The sequence below is a fragment of the Onychomys torridus genome, chromosome 11 (assembly GCF_903995425.1).
Source record: "Onychomys torridus chromosome 11, mOncTor1.1, whole genome shotgun sequence".
In the NCBI taxonomy this organism is placed as follows: Eukaryota; Metazoa; Chordata; class Mammalia; order Rodentia; family Cricetidae; genus Onychomys; species Onychomys torridus.
In genome coordinates, this window is record NC_050453.1 from 55257937 (window position 1) to 55276881 (window position 18945).

Here is an 18945-nt window from a genome sequence, read left to right on the forward strand (position 1 = left end):
TATCATTTGAGCCTGAGCTCCTTGTGGTAAGTAACAGGAGTTGACAGACATGAGCAGAGAGACAGTTTGGTTCACTTGGTCATCTTAAACGGACTGGAGAGCCTTGCACTGGCTTAGCTGCTGTGTTATCTTGCCAGCCCCTGTGTTGATATACCCATGCAGAATCTGTTTTGTTATCTCCTGGGTCAGAAAATTATTGATGGTTTGGGGATGGATGTATCATTTTTGAATTAAGCTTTCTCAAAAGGGTATTATAAAGGAGCAGCATTTGAGTAGCGTGAGACTGTTTTCCCTTAGAGGAAAATTGAGAAGAACTACCAACAGCATAATACTTGAATTAAGGAAGTTAGGCATTGCACTGACTTTGAACAACTTTTCTTTTTTTTTTTTTAACTTCCTGCAAAGAGGACCCTTTACAGTAGTTTTGGAGAAGTTAGTAAAACCGAATCTGACCTCACCATTTAGCAGTGTATGCAGCTAGCGAGTGGTTTGTTCTTAGGGTGACAGAGAAGGAAACCTGCTCCCCATCTGATAAGACACCGTGCAGAGTATGCATTCATTTCTTTTATTTTGAGTTAGCTTGACAGAGTCAAACTTCTAGAGAGATAACCATTGTTTTGCCTTTCAGGGGGACGTGTGCTATTTCTTAGGGACACAGCTGATCTCCAGATATGGCCATGTATTTGTGGCTCAAACTTCTGGCCTTTGGCTTTGCCTTTCTGGACACAGAAGTGTTTGTTACAGGTAAGCACTTCAATATTAACTTTTACTTCCTGATGTTCTGTTTCTTTTGCGGGGGAAGGATTGTTTGAAATGGATATTTTTAAATGTTGTGTAATGGAGACTGAAAGTAAGACGGCCAATCCACTACTCCATGGTCAAGGTTGTAGCTCAGAGAAACCAGGCCTGTCGCAGGGCAGTATACACTGTTTCTGTTCAAAAGACGTGAATGTTTTAGGGAAAAAAGACACAAGTAAATATGAAAGCTGTCTCAGACTCTTCATTTGACAATTGTCCAAGGATGTTACTAAAGCAATATACCTGGACATGCAGCTATGACAATCAAAAGAATTGTTAAATAAGTTTTTTATGCTTTTGAGCAAAATACAAATGGTTCAAAATCATGAGACAGCTTTGGTTGTACGCAAGCCAGTCTCTTCAGACGGAAGAAAGGTTACTTCCTCAAGTGTTGATGGTCGTTAAAATAGGATCTTGAATGCTTGGCTACAGAAAGGCTTGAAGATGAGTTAGGTGCTTCCCAAAATGTTAACTTTTCATGTTGTCTTATCAGAGAATGCATTTTGAATTGATTATTTTAGTTCCTCAATAATGGTTCTTACAAATTCTGCTGTGGAAATTCTGGTAGAGCCACCGCCCTTCCTGGATGATGGGTAGATAGCTAGACAGCATAGCCCCGAAGAGGTAGAAATTTTAAAATTCCCAAGACTCACACAAACGCTGTGTCCTTCTCTACTTGCTTAGGTCTGAGATCTTCCCACATTCTGGTTTGGTCAATAGATACGTCTTGAGTAGTTTCAGTTTGGCTTGTGAGTTTTGTTGATTATTAAGTGACTAGTAGATAGCATTTCTCCTTGTAATGTTTAACCTAAAACTGTCTTTTTATTATTAAAGGGCATTGACCATGAGTCTTTGTAGAAATTTCAAGATACTTTTAAGTAGGAAAAAAATTTTAACTCTAATCAGAATTCAATTTTAAATTTTTCTCATGTTTACTGCTCTGAAGGATGCAGCACTAACTAGACACTGACTGTGTCACATGGCTAAGCTATGTTTTTGGTCATCTATGGGTCTGGAAAAGAAATACAGCCTGAGATAACTTTCTGTTGTTATTAGCACAGTAAATTTGTTTTGTTTTTTAATTGGAAAGATTAATTTAAAAAAAATCCACTTAGGCCAGTTGTGAATTTGCTTGGTTTAGGTTTTCAACATAAAGATGATTTTTAAAAAATACAAAGAACTTTTGTCATAATGTACAAACTACTTCTCATGTTGTCATCCCTCTACAACTTTTGTTATAATCTAAAGAAAATATGGAGAACTTAAGGTTGCAGATATGCATTTTATTACAAATCAACATATTTTCCCTTGCAAGTCCCCTCTCCAGCTTAGTTGCTAATTCTTTTTAAACAAGATGGAAGAACCCTGAGATACCTTTAGGCCTCAGAGCAAATCACCATCAAATTTTTAAATCAGGCTATTTGGTGTTTTTTGCAGAAGAAGCATATTTGAATTCATGATCAACATGTGTATAAAGGGATCTAGAAACCTTTAGATCAACTTTGCTAAATATTTTAGTCTATAAATAAATAGATGTAGATAGATTATTAATCAATACACAGATTTTGAAAGATCAAGTTTACCATGATTGCTGCCATAATACTGAGGGTAAAGACTTCTCTACAAGGCACTGATAGTCTCTCTCAACATGTATATTTATTGTTGAAAACACGTGCACATAATAGCCATTTATATTAGAAAATAGTGTTTAGCATTTCCAGACACATTTTTGCTTCATGTTTTATACTTGAGAATTTATTAAAGCTTTAAAGTATATACTTTTCTTTATTAAGAAACAAATGACTTAGATCCTACATTTAATCTTTGGTGTTAAAGTAATTCTGTATATATAGGAAATAAACTTTCAGTCGGCAACTTTTCATTATATGCTTTAGAAAAATAAAGAAGTACACTGACATATAAATGACACACCAATAGACAATACACATCACTCCAGCATGTTATTCAATTTCTGAATCCTCATGAGACCAAGGTCAAATTTAAATTCTTCCAGGACATCAGTGATGCTGTGTTCATATTTACAAAATGCCTCTCTGAACCTTTTGCTCTGTGTCTCTCTGCCATTGGCTGTTGGGCATTGGATGCTTGTTTAAAAGTTCTCAATAATTCTAGAGCACAGTGATGGAGTAGGATGCACAGCCCGGGTGCAAGGTTTCTATTTCTAATTCTAGGCCTATCTACCACCCATCATCTAACGGCTAAAAAGCATCTTCAATTATGCCCTGAAGAGTGTACACTGAGATATGTTATGAGTCAGAACTGTGAAAACTCATTTCCTGAGCACAATTGTTAATTTTCCATCAACATTAAAATATCTCATGTAACAAATGTGTACTTGGCCTTGTATACCACAAGCATTGATACAAATTATTTATTGAGTTTGATAAGCACTCCTATTAAGTTCTAAAAATAACAGGAGAGCCTAGGCTGTGGGAATGACGACTTACTACTTTTTTTTTAAAGATTTTTTTTTATTGCCAAAATGTTTTCTGTGACTCTTGTCATTGCTACAATGTGAAAAGCAATTTGTTAGAATAAAGAAAGGTGAATTAGAAATGAGGGGATCCTCTCTCTTGCTTGATACTTTGAGCTCAGGCTCAGAGTGGTGAACTGCCTTCTCCATTCAATTTGGTATCTTCCCAACACTGTCAAGCAATGCATGTAGCATCCAGATGTTTCTCTGTTGTTCATGTGCACATATACACCGGCATATAGACATACACATATAGCACATATACATAGTGCTTTGTTTATTTGTTCTTGCCACCGACTATGTGTCTGTCTATTGGGTCACTGCACATACTTAAGCTGCTCAATACTGAGGTTCTGTGAGCACAAGTCCTTCGACAGCTTTAATTTTCCTCTTACTAGATTGACGACTTCTTCTGTGCCCGTGAGCTTATTTCCAACCTCCAAACTAATCCTTCAGAAATGGAAAAGTTCTTTTCTGAGGTGCATTCACTCTTATGTTCTACAAACAGCTAAAAAAAAATGTCAGCTTCCACATCTTTGTTGGGATCACCTCAATTCCAGGTTTCATTATCTTTTGTCTGTAACATGTGACAGTATTTTTTTTCCCACCAGTATGAATCTCATCCTTTCTTCATATAAGTTAAAGTATTAAAATTGGGGAGGGGGATCCTGAGATTTCCTCATTCGCTGTATTCTCTGTTTTTAAAATGTCAGCATGTACTCACTGTACAAAATCATGACATGGATTCTGCCATGCGTGCAAGTAGTGGATGTCGTTCTTACTCCACCCTCCTCTTCTCACAGGCCTCTCCCTGAATAGCTTCCTCTCCCCTCCTCCTCTCCTTCTCTTTTCCCATTTTCCATGACCAATTGAAAGAGTGGGAGGTGCTTTCAACATCCGGTTCCTCTATGCTCTCCAGTCCTTTAAGGGTCCGTGAACATTCTGTTTCCTCTCTAACACTTTCTCCCATTTTCCCCTGGAATCTGTCAAGGGTTATTTCAATTACTGTGAAGATAATGGAGATAAACAAACTGGTGTTTTTAATAGTAAGTACCCCACATGAGAGCATAAAGTATGTATTGTATCTTTCTGAAATTCTATGTCTGATTTTACATCTGAGCTCTGGTTAGTTTATAAGTATCTGATGGAGCTCTGTGATAAAACTGTCAATGATGATGGTGATTACAGGGGAGAAAGAGGAAAAGAAGGGAGAAGAGGCGGTGGACAGGAGGGGGAACCTCTGAGAGGAAGACCAGAAGGAGAAAAGGAGCAAACAAAAACTATTAAGAGGCAAACTGGGAAAGTGGAAATAGAAATTTTTGTCATGATAAAATAAATTTATTTTTATTTAATGTGTTCACACTTTGATCCTTCTTTGTTATTTACCTCTTTCATAGCTATTTCATTTCTTGTTAGGAAGAACATCCCTGACTTCATAAAAATGCATGGCTCGAGATTATTTTTCCTTGAAAGGCTCTTGCTAATATCTTGTTGATAAGATTCATTCTTCAGAGAAAGGTGTCCCTGGGAAGGGGGGTCAGGAAGGAAAAGGAAAAGGCACATAGCAGCACTAAGGTGTGGATCAGTCTTTTCAAACACTGGTTTGGATGCTCATGTTGCAGATCTGGCCTTCTCTTCAAAGGTGGATGGAAGATACTGGACACACAAAGTTTATCAAGAATCTGAGAGTCGTTTTCCACCATTTAATGGGACAATGAACTCTAACCAGAGTAGACAAATGTATATATATCAGGATGATTCATTTTGTTGAATATAACATTAATGAAGACATTAATTTTCTATTAATTATTTATGCAGAAAGAAACTGCAAGGAACTCAAATTCTGTCCAAACAAATTATATCAGTTTTTTAGTACTGGACTCCAAACCCCATGGCAGCTGCCTGTCACTGAAGGATCATGGCTTCTGCTCACACAAAGATGGAACTTCTTAGAGAGGTTACAGAAACAAAAATTAAAATTTTCAGAGTATTCATTTAGCAACATCATATGATATCTACTGATTTATAATATACAAAAATAAAAATTATAGTGGTCATTGGATTTTGTGTACAAAGCCTTAGCCAATAATATTTAGATGTAGCAATAAATGAAATAAAAAATAGTCTAATACTTAACAACGCTTTCTAAGTATTGATTCAGCCACTATCAGTTCTTAAATTTTATTTTTGAGTTTCAATGTCACATGCAGTACAACAAAATTCAAATTTTTCATAATTTCTTACACTTTTCTTGGGCAGTGTGAGCATTCTGAAGCATCTACTGTGTTAGTTCTTGGCCATACTATGAGGTGAAAGACCCTTCAGCCAGATTCATCTTGAGATTTTTTTTTTTTTAAGAAAAAATTTTAAGTATTTTTTTAGATAGAAAATAGGAATGTTATTTGTAAGACAGTTCTCCAGTCAGCTAGAATTAGTTTGATCAGTGATCACTCATGTGCATAGCATTCTGATTAGCTTTTGCACTTTACACCAGTTTCTTATCCCTCAGTGAACAGTGGCTGAAGAACAGGGCCACAGAATAAAATGATGGTTAGGGGCCACACAGCATCCTTCTGTGGGTCCTTGTGTTTCATCAAATGAATGCAATAACTACTGTGAACACAACTTGGGTTGACTCTCTCTACATGATTAGAGCTTTATCTATAGCCATATTATTGCTGTAATTTAGATTTTTTTAAGAAAAATTTCTCTGTCTCTCAAAGGTTGGCCATCTTCCCTTTTCATCTCTCTCTCTCTCTCTCTCTCTCTCTCTCTCTCTCTCTCTCTCTCTCTCTCTGCTCTCAAGTGAGCAAATTATAATTGCTTTTCACAATTTAGCTCAGCAGTCATCTTCCTGGAGCTGTTCTGCCTCTCCACTCCATCCCATGCTATGAACATTCTGTCTGTGGAGGTCTCCAGCAGTGCTCTTCTTCCTTCCTTTCCTTTCCCTGTCTTCCATCCCCCATTTCCACTTCTTTCTCTCTGTACCTGCAGAACCCTTGTAGCCATCACTAGATCCTTCCTTCTTTACCAGTGTCAACTGGTCCCCAGTGCTTGCTTTATGAATGGCTGGGTAGTCCATGAACATGACCCTGCCCTGTGTGTATAAAGCACTTACTAAGTCATATTCATAATTTGACGCCTGCCCCTTTATTATTGCTGTCTATGTAAATTACTCAAAGTGAAATTTTCCACATGGTAGGAATCTCAAAAAACAGAAGAAATTGTACAGACTTTAGCACTATGTTCTCCCTCTTTAGATCACATTGTATGAATAAAATCCTCTGGTTTTTCCCTAAGTAAACCGTTATTGTTTTAGACAAATTGAGAAATACAGAAATAAATAAACAGACTCAGTAAAATCAAGGTCAGATTTCCCAAACAAACAAAGAGACATAGATTATTGGCACCCAAGGCCTAAAATATTCCTCAGTATCTCACTTAACCAGGTCAACTAAATCCATTCATTTATTTAATTTAGAAACTGATGAACCAGTATTTGGACAGTGAATTCTCTCCTCAGCATCTACAAATGCTATGCCTTCCACTGGTCCACTTAAATTCTGTGATTTGAGGCTAAGACAAGATTACATGTCTTCAGTTTCCCACTCCAGACTCAAAGGCTCTTACTTAAAGTAGCAATGTATTTTGCTGAAGATAATTATTGGTCATGATAACTTTTTATAGATACATTTTTTTTTAAATTCACTATTTTAAGACAAAATACTCAACAAACAAACAAACTCACTACTTCTACTTTGGTAAGCTGTCTTCAGGACGACAGTACAACTAGATTTTTTTTCTTCTGTAGACAGTTCAGCAGAAGGTGTTCCAGAACTCCCAGCGATTGTGCAGATGATTAGATATTTAATGGAAAGAAGTGGTAGACACTAAAAGGAACTAGGCAGTCACTGTGATTTGCTCTGCTTGTCTTGTGATTTGTTCTCAGCAGAAAATCCTTCCACGGAGAAAAGTCTTAAGGCAAACAACTGCTTTACTACCACATCAACAGCTCTGAATGTGAATTCCAGAGGAACAATACAAAGTCATCAGCTGGGGGTGGAGTGGGGGAGGCTCCCATTTTAACCTGGCTCTGTCTGTTTTTCCAGTCTACTCATTTCGTATTAAGTCAATCTTGCTATTGTTTCAGCTTGATAAGCAGGTGCTTAGAGGATGACAATGTTCATATGCAAAGCACAGCAGGACAAAATGGTAGTTGGCCATCTCAGAGGTTCTCTGTATGCAGCATGCACCACAGGCCTACCTACTTGGTTTAGCTCCTTCCTCGCACTATTGCTCACTGGGTCTCTTGAACATCTTTGGCAAAATCTAACTCAGTTGAGGTTGTTGTTCTGTTGAAAAGCACAAACAGCTTCTTTGATTAATATGTGTTTCCCACAAAGACCAGTGCCACCCAGTTGATGCAAAAGTAATATGATGAGAACATAGGAGACTGAGGGAGCACAGGAATGAGTGTCTCTTAAGGTGGGTGATACGAGGGAAGCAAAGGATTTTCCCTCTCTTTTAACTTGCTTTTGATATTACACAAAGTGAGAGGCATTGAGTAATTTACTCAAGTATCTGATTCTGTTTTGTTTTGAAGTGCAAGGGAAGTAATTTGACCTTTGTTCAATACTTTGATCATGGAAAACACAAAATGTTCTCATCTTGCTCCAGGAAGTACAGGCACCAGCTCATCTTTCCACAGTCACCCCAGAGCACAGCGGCATTGGCCACAGCAGCATTGGCCGCAGCAGCGGCATTGCCCACATTTCCACTCTAGAAACAGGTTGGATCAGCTTCAGGGGAAGCAAAGAAGCGATGTATTTACTGATGCCTTACTATTATAAACACGGATTGCCAATCAGAAATTATAAATCACATATGTTGACTCATTAGATGTGGATTTCCAGATGCCCTACTAACCTCTAAGGTTAAGTGTTAACTTATGCCCCATGAGTCTTGAATATGCCTAGTTTCCAGTGAGCTGGGTTGTTATGATCTGAATTTCATTATGGGTATTCTAGATCTGATACAAACATATAATGGAGGGCTTAAGAGATGGCTTAGTGGTTAAACAAAGACATACAATGGCTAAAAACCACGTAGTGATTGGTTCAGAGTCTTGACTGTGATAGGGAGCGACACAAGGGTAGTAGGGACAGAGTCTATGTGCTGACAGGCAAAGTCAGTCTTAATATAACCCTAGATTCTACGGTAGCTGCCAGGAAACACTGTGGAAATTATGTATCAAGATCTCAATTTCCTCAGATGTGAAATGGGAATAATGACAGGAAATATTAAGTGAGATAATCTATTCACTGAATCAGTTGCTTGCAGAGTACTACCTCTGAGTCGGAAATTATTCTAAAGAAGAAAATGCACCCACTTCCATGAAAAAGGTGCTCATCTGAGAAGAAGAAATGATTGAAAAATGTTTATATGTTAATAAGTGTTGTTACAACAATTAAACAATATAATATGGGAGAAGGCCAGATCCAGGAGTGTATATCTCTTTAAATGGAGTCATCAAGAGGCTCTACTTGAGGACAAGTCACTGAGCCAATAGATGACTAACGTGAAGAGGAATATGATGTGATGAGAATTTGGTAAGCACAAAGGTCCGTTGGTTACAGCAAACAAATAGATGTGTTTAAGGCATAGAAAGGTCAAATGTAGTGGCATGGTGATCAGAGGGATGAGCAGGAGACAAGTATAGAGTTCCCTGTAAGCCAGATATGATGGTACATGTCTTTAATACCAGCACTTGGGAGGCAGAGGCAGGCAGATCTCTATGAGTTTGAGGCCAGCCTGGTCTACATAATGACTTACAGCACAGCCAGGGTTTCATAGTGAGACTCTGTCTCAAAACAAAACAGAATTCACCGTGAGTATACTGAGAAGATGCCATTTGGAATCTTTAAGGATGATCTATTCTTATTTCTGTGATATATACGCTACCTGGGATGCTGAAAGAAAATAGGTTGAATGCAAATCAATCCTAGAACAGCAAGAATTGGTGTGTGTGTGGGGAGGGGTAGGCTGGAGATAGGGGTAGACTTTTACATAGAACCAAGAAAAGTGTCTTCAGGAAAGGGACATGGAACATGGAAAATGATGCTGAAGAGGAATGATGGGTAAACAAGACAGCTTGTGAGGAGAAACAAATGGAATTGCCTTGCATGTGTGTAAAAAACTTAGCACATCTGCTGCTTTGCAATGATCTATCATTTAAGTGCACATAAAATTCCCAAATCTTGTCCCTTCTTGAAAAGTAAGACAGAGGAGTCGTTGTCACTGATCAGTAGCATGTGTTTTGTTTTATGCACTTTGATGAAAATAGTCAAAAATACCTTTTACTCAACATGCAGGTGACTTGGAGCTTTGTTGTAAGATATTTTTTTATTTTATTTTTTATTTTTTGGTTTTTCGAGACAGGGTTTCCCTGTGTAGCTTTGCGCCTTTCCTGGAACTCACTTGGTAGCCCAGGCTGGTCTCAAACTCACAGAGATTGCCTGGCTCTGCCTCCTGAGTGCTGGGATTAAAGGCATGGCCACCACCGCCCGGCCTTATTGTAAGATTTTTATTGTTTATTTTGTTGTTGTTTGTCTGTTATTGTTTGTTCAGAAGGTTGTTTCCAAACCAAAATTTAAATCCTCCATTTTGTTGAAACATTTGAAAACCAACTGGCTATCAAGTTGGCAGGTGTTAGGTAGGAACTAATTAATACCCTTGATAATTATAAATCATGCTCATGGGAATAAGGCCGTAGACAGGTGACTAATGTAACCTTTGTATCATTTTGACTTCAGGCATGATAGAGTTTTGTTTGTTTGGTTTTTTTTTTTTTTTTGAGTTTTTATTTAAGTACCACTTGCTTTTTTTCTCACTGGTAATTAGTTAATGAGAAAGATAGCTTTGTGAGGAAAAAAAGAAGTCTTATAACATCTCAACATTTTTCAGTGATACCTTATTGTTTTCAATATAATTAATTCTTCTACATATGCTTCCAGATAAATAGGCAGTGTACCAGTACCATATTCTCAAAGGAAATATAAATATTTAATGTACCAGTAGCATATTCTAAAAGGAAGTAAATATATTTAGTTTTCCTTGTTCTAATATTAAATACTAAAATTGAGGAAGAATAAATCAGGAAAGGGAAGTATTGCTGAGTATCTGCATTCTTGTTTCTCTACAAATTGCTTAAGGTACACATTTGTATCCTGCCATTGCTGGGGATCAAACCCAGGTCCTTATGTTCTCCTGGCAAGTACCCTACCAGTGAACTAAGTCCCTAGGCCCTTGACCGTGCACTTCAAAAAGGGAAGCCACATATGTCTAAACTCAAAGAAAATGAGTGATCAAAATTTGGCATTTATTTTGTTTACTGTGTCTTTCTTAAGTTTAAAACACACACTAGATGCTTTGACAATTTGCTGTGATGTCTGAAGTGGGAAATATGAAATGACACTGGAGGAAATGATGCAGTTTTCTCTTTTTGCTCCTACTTAATTTTCATGCAGCCATAAAGGGGCCATCTGGGCACATCTACTTAAACCCCATTTGAAAGAATAATCCATGACAGCAAATGTATGAAGAGGGATGGAGGGAGATAAATACTCCAGTGTTTGAGAAATAGATCATCACACATGTAGTCTGTGCCAACTGTGTACCAGAAGGTATGATTGCTACAATGTAGAAAAACCTATATTGCATAAGCATTGCAAAGGAAATGTAAGCTTAGGAAACCTAAGTAATCTGTTCTCAAAAGTGTTAGCCCTGTTACATGCACAGGCATTACTTTTTTTTGTTTCAAGGATAAAAGTGTGAGGTAGAGATATTGTTCTGTTGAAATGATAGAGGAATACATTCTTTGCAAATGTGAACAGCTGTGACCGGCCCTTGCTGGGTGGCAGTCTTAGAACCAATGGAGCCCACCAGACCATCCAGAGGCTCAGGGGAAGGGGTAGTTCTCACACTGGAGAGGATGAAAGATGCTTACAGGTTGACGTATAAGAGGAAATCACCAAAGCCTTTGAAGCAGCCTTTCCTGTCTCTGAGCACAGACAGTGGTTTGTGAGGGCAGCTAGAAGGCATGGAAAAACCAACATGGAGGATGGCCAGTGAGAGATCAAAGGCAAGTGGAACCTCAAAGCCCTGGAAGTGAAACAAGTCGGATATAGCATGAGGAGGACTTCAAAGATGGGGAACGAGATCATAAAAATAGTTCGAGTTGTCAAGTCTCAGAAGTGTGCCAATTCTGTCACATGCTGTTTCCGGGAGTGCTGTAAAATGGGAGATACTTTCTATTCATGTCCATTTAATTACACTTATCTCCCCACGTATCTCAGCCAATTTGTAAAAAAATGGGTATATACTATGATCAAACACAAACTCCTTTTCTTATTCTTTCAATAGAATACATTCTCTTATACATTTATACTTTTAAATTACATCAGAAAAATCAATGTGAAAGCATTCCATAATGTATGCATGTAATGCATGGGACAATACCAGGGATAGTACAGTACTTAAGTGTTTGGAAGTTTATAAAGGGATTGGAATTCTGCCATTACTAATACATGCAGCTTCCAGTTGGTTCTTCAAGAGTTATGGCATAGTTGAAATCTTGCTTTAAAACCAAGCAATAGTTGTTACGTTATTCTTTAAATCAAAGTATAGAAAAATGAAATGCTTAGCCATTTTTAATGCAGATTCCTATTCTGAAATTAATCTGCTTTAAAGGCATCTATATTTGCTAAAGAACAATAAATAACAAAAAAAAATGATGAATGCAACTCATAAAACATGATTTTATACAAAATTGGCTCCAGTTTATGTTTGGTCAGTATTTATAAGAAAGAAACTTCTCATAGATGTATCATTTACCTAAAGACTGATTGTTATAATTAGAAGGAAATATTCACATAAATGTATTTTTGGCAAACAAAAACCCACACACATGGGCCTATATTTTAATTCAGCTATTACTCTGTCCCCATATATTAAGTTGAAACAGAAAGTTTATTAATTTTAAAACAAAAGTAAAACATTTCATTCTAAAAATCTTTCTTGGCTGGGAATTTCCTTATATAGTTACATTTCTAGGACTATTAGAATTTACCGTTTTCTCTTGGCCACCATTTTATGGGCCAAACACCTGAATCTGATGGGAAAGGGGCACTTCCTCCCCTGCTTTTCTAATTATCCTCTCATAGATATGTGTGCTTCATGCTGATTAAGAAAGTGGCCAGAGTTTAATATCTGCCATTATAACACGCAGTTAATTGTGGCATTTTCAATGACTTTTCAAATTAAATACATTTTTAATTTCTTTAATAAAACAATATTGAGAGCTACCTTTAAAAACATTAGGGCTACAGATGTTTTCCTTTATAGTGTTAATTGATTTAAGGTCCATCAAAATGTTGTTAAAATGTCCAGAAGTTCATAATAATGATGGCACATGGATCAGATTAAAATTCTTTTTATGCAGGGGGGAAAAAAAAGAAAAGAAAAGAAAAACAACCCCCAAACCAAATAGCTTATTCTCCTCCATTCAGATAAATTTGGTGAGTGGATTGCAGCAGCCAGGTCATAATGAAAATTTTACTCTTAATTATCTATCCTCTTATTTTATAATAATAAAAAAGAGATATAAGGGATGTGTATAACATATAAACTCATGCAGATGCTCAGTACAAGTTCTGGTTTTGTGAAGACGACAACCATACATTTTCTATTTTAACTTGTTCTTCTGCTCTACAGCTGTGCCAGTTTACTAACCTTTATTGTATTATTTCTTTTAATTTTCAAATGATAATATAATTTCATCATTTCCCCCTTCTCCTTCCTCCCTCCAACTCTCTCACATGCCTGTCCTTGCTCTCTTCCAAATTCATGGCCTGTTTTTTCATGAATTGCTATTGCATGCGTGTGTGTGTGTGTGTGTGTGTGTGTGTGTGTGTGTACATTTAAATTTCCAAACACATCCTGCTCAGTCTGTGTAATGCTATTTGCATGTAGGTTTTCAGGGTTGACCATTTGGTGTTGGAGACCCTATTGGTGTGCTGTTCCCTGGGGAAGACTATTTCTCTTATTCCCAGCATTCCTTGCCTGTAGTTCTTCGTGTAGGGCTGAAGCCTTGTGCCCTCCACCCCATCTACTTTGGCATATCTATTGTCCTTGTTCAGCTCACATGAAGGCAGTCATGTTGGTGAGACTTTATGAATGTAGCTTCAGCTGATAAAATACAGTATTATTTTTCAGTCCTTTGGTTAGGCCCCTCTCTAAAGATACTTTAATTTCCTCTTACATCATTTCAACCATGCTTCCCTGATATCAGAGAATAAATAATATGCTCTATAACCCAAGAAAGCAAGATGAAGGAAGATCTCATGAAGTTCATATGAACATGTGTATAACAGTAGTATTTTAATAAAAGTAAAATTGCATTTTTATAGAAAATAATGAATATTAAAATTTAAATTTAAATACCTATTTTTTTTGGTTAAAGTTATTATGAGTTACAGATGCACAAATACTGAAGAAAATTTATCTAAGGAGAAATTACAAGGGACTGGGTCTATCAAAACAATTCAATTAATTCAGTGTAGTTATCTTTTGTTTCCATGATTTATTTCTCTTTTACTATCATGGAGTTTATAGTGCATCAATGTAGTCAAAATAAGTAATTTCTGTATAACATATAATGGGATAGGAAGGAATGGGAATCCCTTTCATGGATATCACGATTTTTAAATAACACATTTACTTGGAGTCTGTTCGGTACTTTACACAACATTCAAAGGGGAGGGACATCACATCATTTACAAAAACCTCAAGTGTTCAAAAACAGGTGAGAATGTTGTCAGCTACAAAGATCTATGAGAGGGTGAGCAAACCAGTGTTAGTGTGTGCTCACTGTGAGAACTATACAGATACCCACAACTGCCTGTGCTAGATAGAGATGGTTTGCCCCTGTTTCAGAGCCAGAGCCACTAAGCCATAGATATCCATTGAACATGCTCTCTTTAAAAGAGACCCCTGCAACCATGTAGGTAATGATTTCAGATGTTTGTTAGGGAGAGTAAACACTAAGGGTTACAGATGTGTTTCTACCCTTTGCAAATGGAAGGAGCCTGGATCTGTTATCTTCAGTTTGTAAATTAAAAGATATTGTTGCTTTTCTTTCTTTCCTACCTCTGCCTTCCCTACCCATTGCCCTCTCCTAGTCCTGGCATCTGTTGCTACAGGATGAGGGTCTGGTACAGTGAACTGTACAGGGGCTACTGAGGCATCTTAGATACCCAGCTCGCAGTTGATGCCAGAGCAAGGAGCCAGTCTGCAGAACACAGTTACACAGCACAGGGCTATCTTCTCATGCATTGCTCCACCTTCTCTGAGTGAGGAAGTTAACCGACTTTGTGTTTTGCAAGAAAGTCACGTCATGGAGGCGGGTTGGAGAGTGGGTACATAAGGGAAGTCTAGTTTCTGTGAGGTGGGAGTTGAGAGCTCAGACATTGTTCATGGTCTTCCACAGATGGATGGACATCGAAACCAAGGCACCACATCATGTGACTAAAAATCGTTAAAGGGAGCAGACATGTAACTTAGAATAGCAGAAAAGAGCTTTAGATAAGGAGATAAAATCAGAAAAGGAAAACAAAATTTATTTTGCTTAAAAGGGAAGTTCTGTTGTGTTTATAGAATGTGTAAAGTCCACAGTAGGATAAAGTAAGAACATGTTACTCAGATTGTATATATGTATATCTGTATCCATGTTAAATGCTTTGATTTAACTTTTCCATAGAACAAAGGTTATGCTCTGATCTAAAACATACAGTTATTAGAGCAGCGAAAATTATTCAGGAGTCCTTGTTAATCAATCACTCTTAATTAACTAAAAATGAATTCTTTGTAGATACTGCCCTAAAAATCACACACATACCTGAGATGTAGTGTGTCTATGTCTCCCATTTACTGGGCAAAATCACTTATAATTTCAGTAGTGTTTTCATTTCAAATTCTCTTGCTGCTTCTAGATTCTGACTGAGTCCAGAAGCAGAAGTTAGGAAATATTATGAGAAATCTTTTTTGCTTATGTTTTTTCTCAATTTTCACCAAAATAGAAATACCCCTAGGCTTCTTCCCAGCTTCGGATCTCCAGTGGCGGCTTCACAGAGCCTCTGGGTAGTTGTAATCACTGTTCAGTAGCCATTGTCCCACATCTCTGCCTTCTTCCTGAAGGGACAGAGATGCTCCTACCTTTCCTATACCATTGGCTCTTGTATATCAATTAAACATGGATGGTAGCATTTCTTTCATAATTAGACAGAAATAGTACAATTATTGTTGGTACTTAAAGAATATGCTTAATTAAATTGAAATAGGTGTGTGTGTGTGTCAGAGAGAGAGAGAGAGAGAGAGAGAGAGAGAGAGAGAGAGAGAGAGAGAGATATTTCTAAGATCTGGAAAATTTGAAACAGTTGAGGCTTCTTCATGCATACTGAGAGATGGTTTTTAAAAAACTGCTTGCCTCAGTTCTTCCTAGCATAAATCCGAATTGCCCTTCACATTGAATTTTATGATCTCAAACATGTCACTTTCTGTTTGTGACTATTGTATTAATTAAACACTGCTATTTGTTTAATTAACTGTTTTGTATGTTGTTTTACCTGCATTTTGTGTTGAGTTCTCCTGTGTTTTGTAGGTTTCCTCTTTGAGGTGCTGTTGACTGAGTTCAGCACCTCATCTTTGCTAAGCACATACTCTGGTTTGAGCTGTTTCCCCAGCTGCAGATATATTTTTAACACTCATATTGTCATTATCATTTACATTTCCTCTTCTGTGAAGATATTACATACTGTGGTAAAAATTTCCTATGCAGTTGTGTAAAAGAAGACCATGCATCTGAGGACCAGGTGATAGACTGACATTAATGGCCAGAGGTCACAAGGTTTTCTACTATGTCAAAGACTGAGACTCTGCTTCTGTTCATTTTTCTCTTTGGAAGAATCTTAGAGTTTCTGGAGTGCTCTGAGAAATTCAGAAGGGGAGTCTAGACTCCATTTTCCTTCTTCCGCCTCAAGATGTTGTCCAGCTTGAATCTACTGCTAGTAAAGTGCTTCACAACTCTGCTGCCCTAGGGTTCTGCACCTGCCACTCTACCCTCAAACTTCCACCTCTAACCACATGCCCATTTGCTAACTTTCACACCAGATCTTTGAGGACAGTACATTTAGTAAACTCCCCATCTTTTCAGATTCCTTTCATGGTGGAGTTGAAAGAAACCGTATAGGCCAGCCATTAGAGTCAATGTCTGTAAGCCTTCTCTCATCCATCCTCACTATTCCAAAGTTTTCTAGAGGCTATTTTAAAAGGTCCAGTCATAATCCTTCTACTACTCAAATGAATTGAAACTCACATTTTCAAATTCTTGCTCCATTTAACCCCCAGGCTCTCAGGCTGTTTAGTCAGGATTCCTTGAACAGTCTTAAAAATAGTTTCATCCTCAAACACAGCTGTGAACTCTACCATTTCCATATGCATTATGTGTATTTTTACCATGAGGACAATAGTTAAAATATTTATTTTAATAATAATAATAATAAACCCAGTATGTGCTAATAAAAATGACAAATGTATGAAAAACGTTCAGTAGAAATAGTTTTGCAGTTCTTGCAAGTCTTTTGTTTGTTTGTTTTGGTTCTTTTGTTTGTTTCTTTTTTTTTTCCTGACAGGGTTTCTCTGTGTAGCTCTGGCTGATTTGGAACTACTTGGTAGGCCAGGCTGGCCTCAGACTCAGAGGTCTGTCTGATCCTGCCTCCAGAATGTTGGGGTTAAAGTCATGTGCTACCATGCTTTGCATTCTTACAAGTTCTTCTTTTTTAAATCTGTTCTCTTAGAGAATTGCTAGGGTCTCACATTTGCTTTTCTATTCAGCTTCTGCAATGTGAGATGCTTTACTGTTTCTGGAAAGATCACTTACTAGTGAGAGAATGAGGGTGACAAAATTGCTTTTTTGGCATCATCATAAAAATAATACTACATATACCACTCAATAATCTTTGTTTCCAATTCAAACATTCCACGAGAGGCTCTTTGAGACACCATGAGTGTCTAGAACCTGTTTTGAAACCAGTGATTTCAACCATCAGGGTGGGATTGTCTCCTTAGAGCAGCATAGAACATGACAATATTGCAAGCGTTTGAACGTGTTTATGACATCTTCACCGATGCTATGCTTTCTTCGAAAAGACCATCTTACTTTTGCTCTTGTTTTCTATCCATTCTTTATTGTATGCCTTCCTCCCCTTTTCCGTTCAGCTGCTTCTGGACACTAAAACTTTCAGTTCCATTGCCAGAGAATGGCACTAGAAACTGTACTTGTAGGACCTGGTAATTTGATTAAAAAAATGTATCTTCCCCAAACTGGCTATTGAGAAGTTAGCATGTCCAAACTGGTTGGCTATTTGTTGTATATTTGTAATTATGAGACACATGTATGGAATGCAATGTGATTATTTAAATCATATGTAAATCATATAGTTATCAACCATGAGTAATTGGCATACATACACATCACCTCATACAACTATCTTGTTTTATGACAAGACTTACAAACCCTTCTTCTGTTATGTTTGAAATGCATAACACATTCCCATTGATTATAATCACCTCATTGAGTAACAGAACACTGATGCTTAGTTTCTTCCCATCTATTTGTAACTTCATACCTGTCAGTCAGTCTCACTTCTCTCTCCATAACTGATAATCAATATTCTACCCTGTTCTTTTATGGGGTCGACTCTTTAAAATTCTGCATATGAAAGAGACTATGTATTATTTCTGTACTTATAGCTTTTTTCCCCTAGAGGTCAATCCATGTGGTTATAAATTATAAAATTTCATCCTTTATTATTTTTGTATGACAAACAAGTGATGGCATGATCAGCGTATCAGATTTAAGTAATGTGCTTGCTCTATTGTATATCAGCTATTTTAATAATAGTGAAGACATAAGAAGAGTAATTATCAAAACAGTTGGTAAGAATAAACACTGCGCTAGAAGATGTTATATTTAATGAGTATATTAACTCATTCACCTAATCTTACAGTAACTTTATGGTGAATACACATTTTTTTTATTCCTGTGTTATATAATCTTTAATTCATAAGGTTTTTTTTTGGTTTGTTTGTTTGTTTTTGTTTTTGTTTTTTTGAGACAGAGTTTCTCTGTGTAGCTTTGCACCTTTTCTGGAACTCACTTGGTAGTCCAGGCTGGCCTCGAACTCACAGAGATCCGCCTGGCTCTGCCTCCTGAGTGCTGGGATTAAAGGCGTGCACCACCACCGCCCAGCTAATTCATAAGATTTAGACAGTTGTGACTGTATAAGTAATAAGAGATGAAGAATTGATCCCAAAACACTTGAAAGGATCATCAGTCTCACTAATTTTCCGAAGTTCTGTTTTGATATATGTGTGCCCATACATAAGTATAGAAGTGAATATTTTTATAATTTTATAATAGTATTTTATAGTTCAACAATTGTGAATGGATTTCTGACTGAAATGTTGTAATTGAATTGAACTTTTGATAGAAATGAGAAACATGGAGGAAAATGGAAAGACAGAGAAGAAAGGAGAAA

The 18945-nt window shown here is 37.1% G+C and overlaps 1 protein-coding gene across 1 annotated transcript in view; it reads left to right on the top strand.

Moving 5' to 3' along the window:
• The first annotated feature begins 478 nt into the window (after positions 1-478).
• Positions 479-18945, top strand: part of Ptprc (protein tyrosine phosphatase receptor type C) — a 106332-nt gene continuing 87865 nt past the window's right edge. Inside the window, exons 1-2 of the mRNA XM_036202276.1 lie at positions 479-548; positions 629-744. Coding sequence (XP_036058169.1) covers positions 672-744 — 73 coding nt within the window. The 5' untranslated portion in view covers positions 479-548; positions 629-671. The remainder of the gene's footprint in view (positions 549-628; positions 745-18945) is intronic.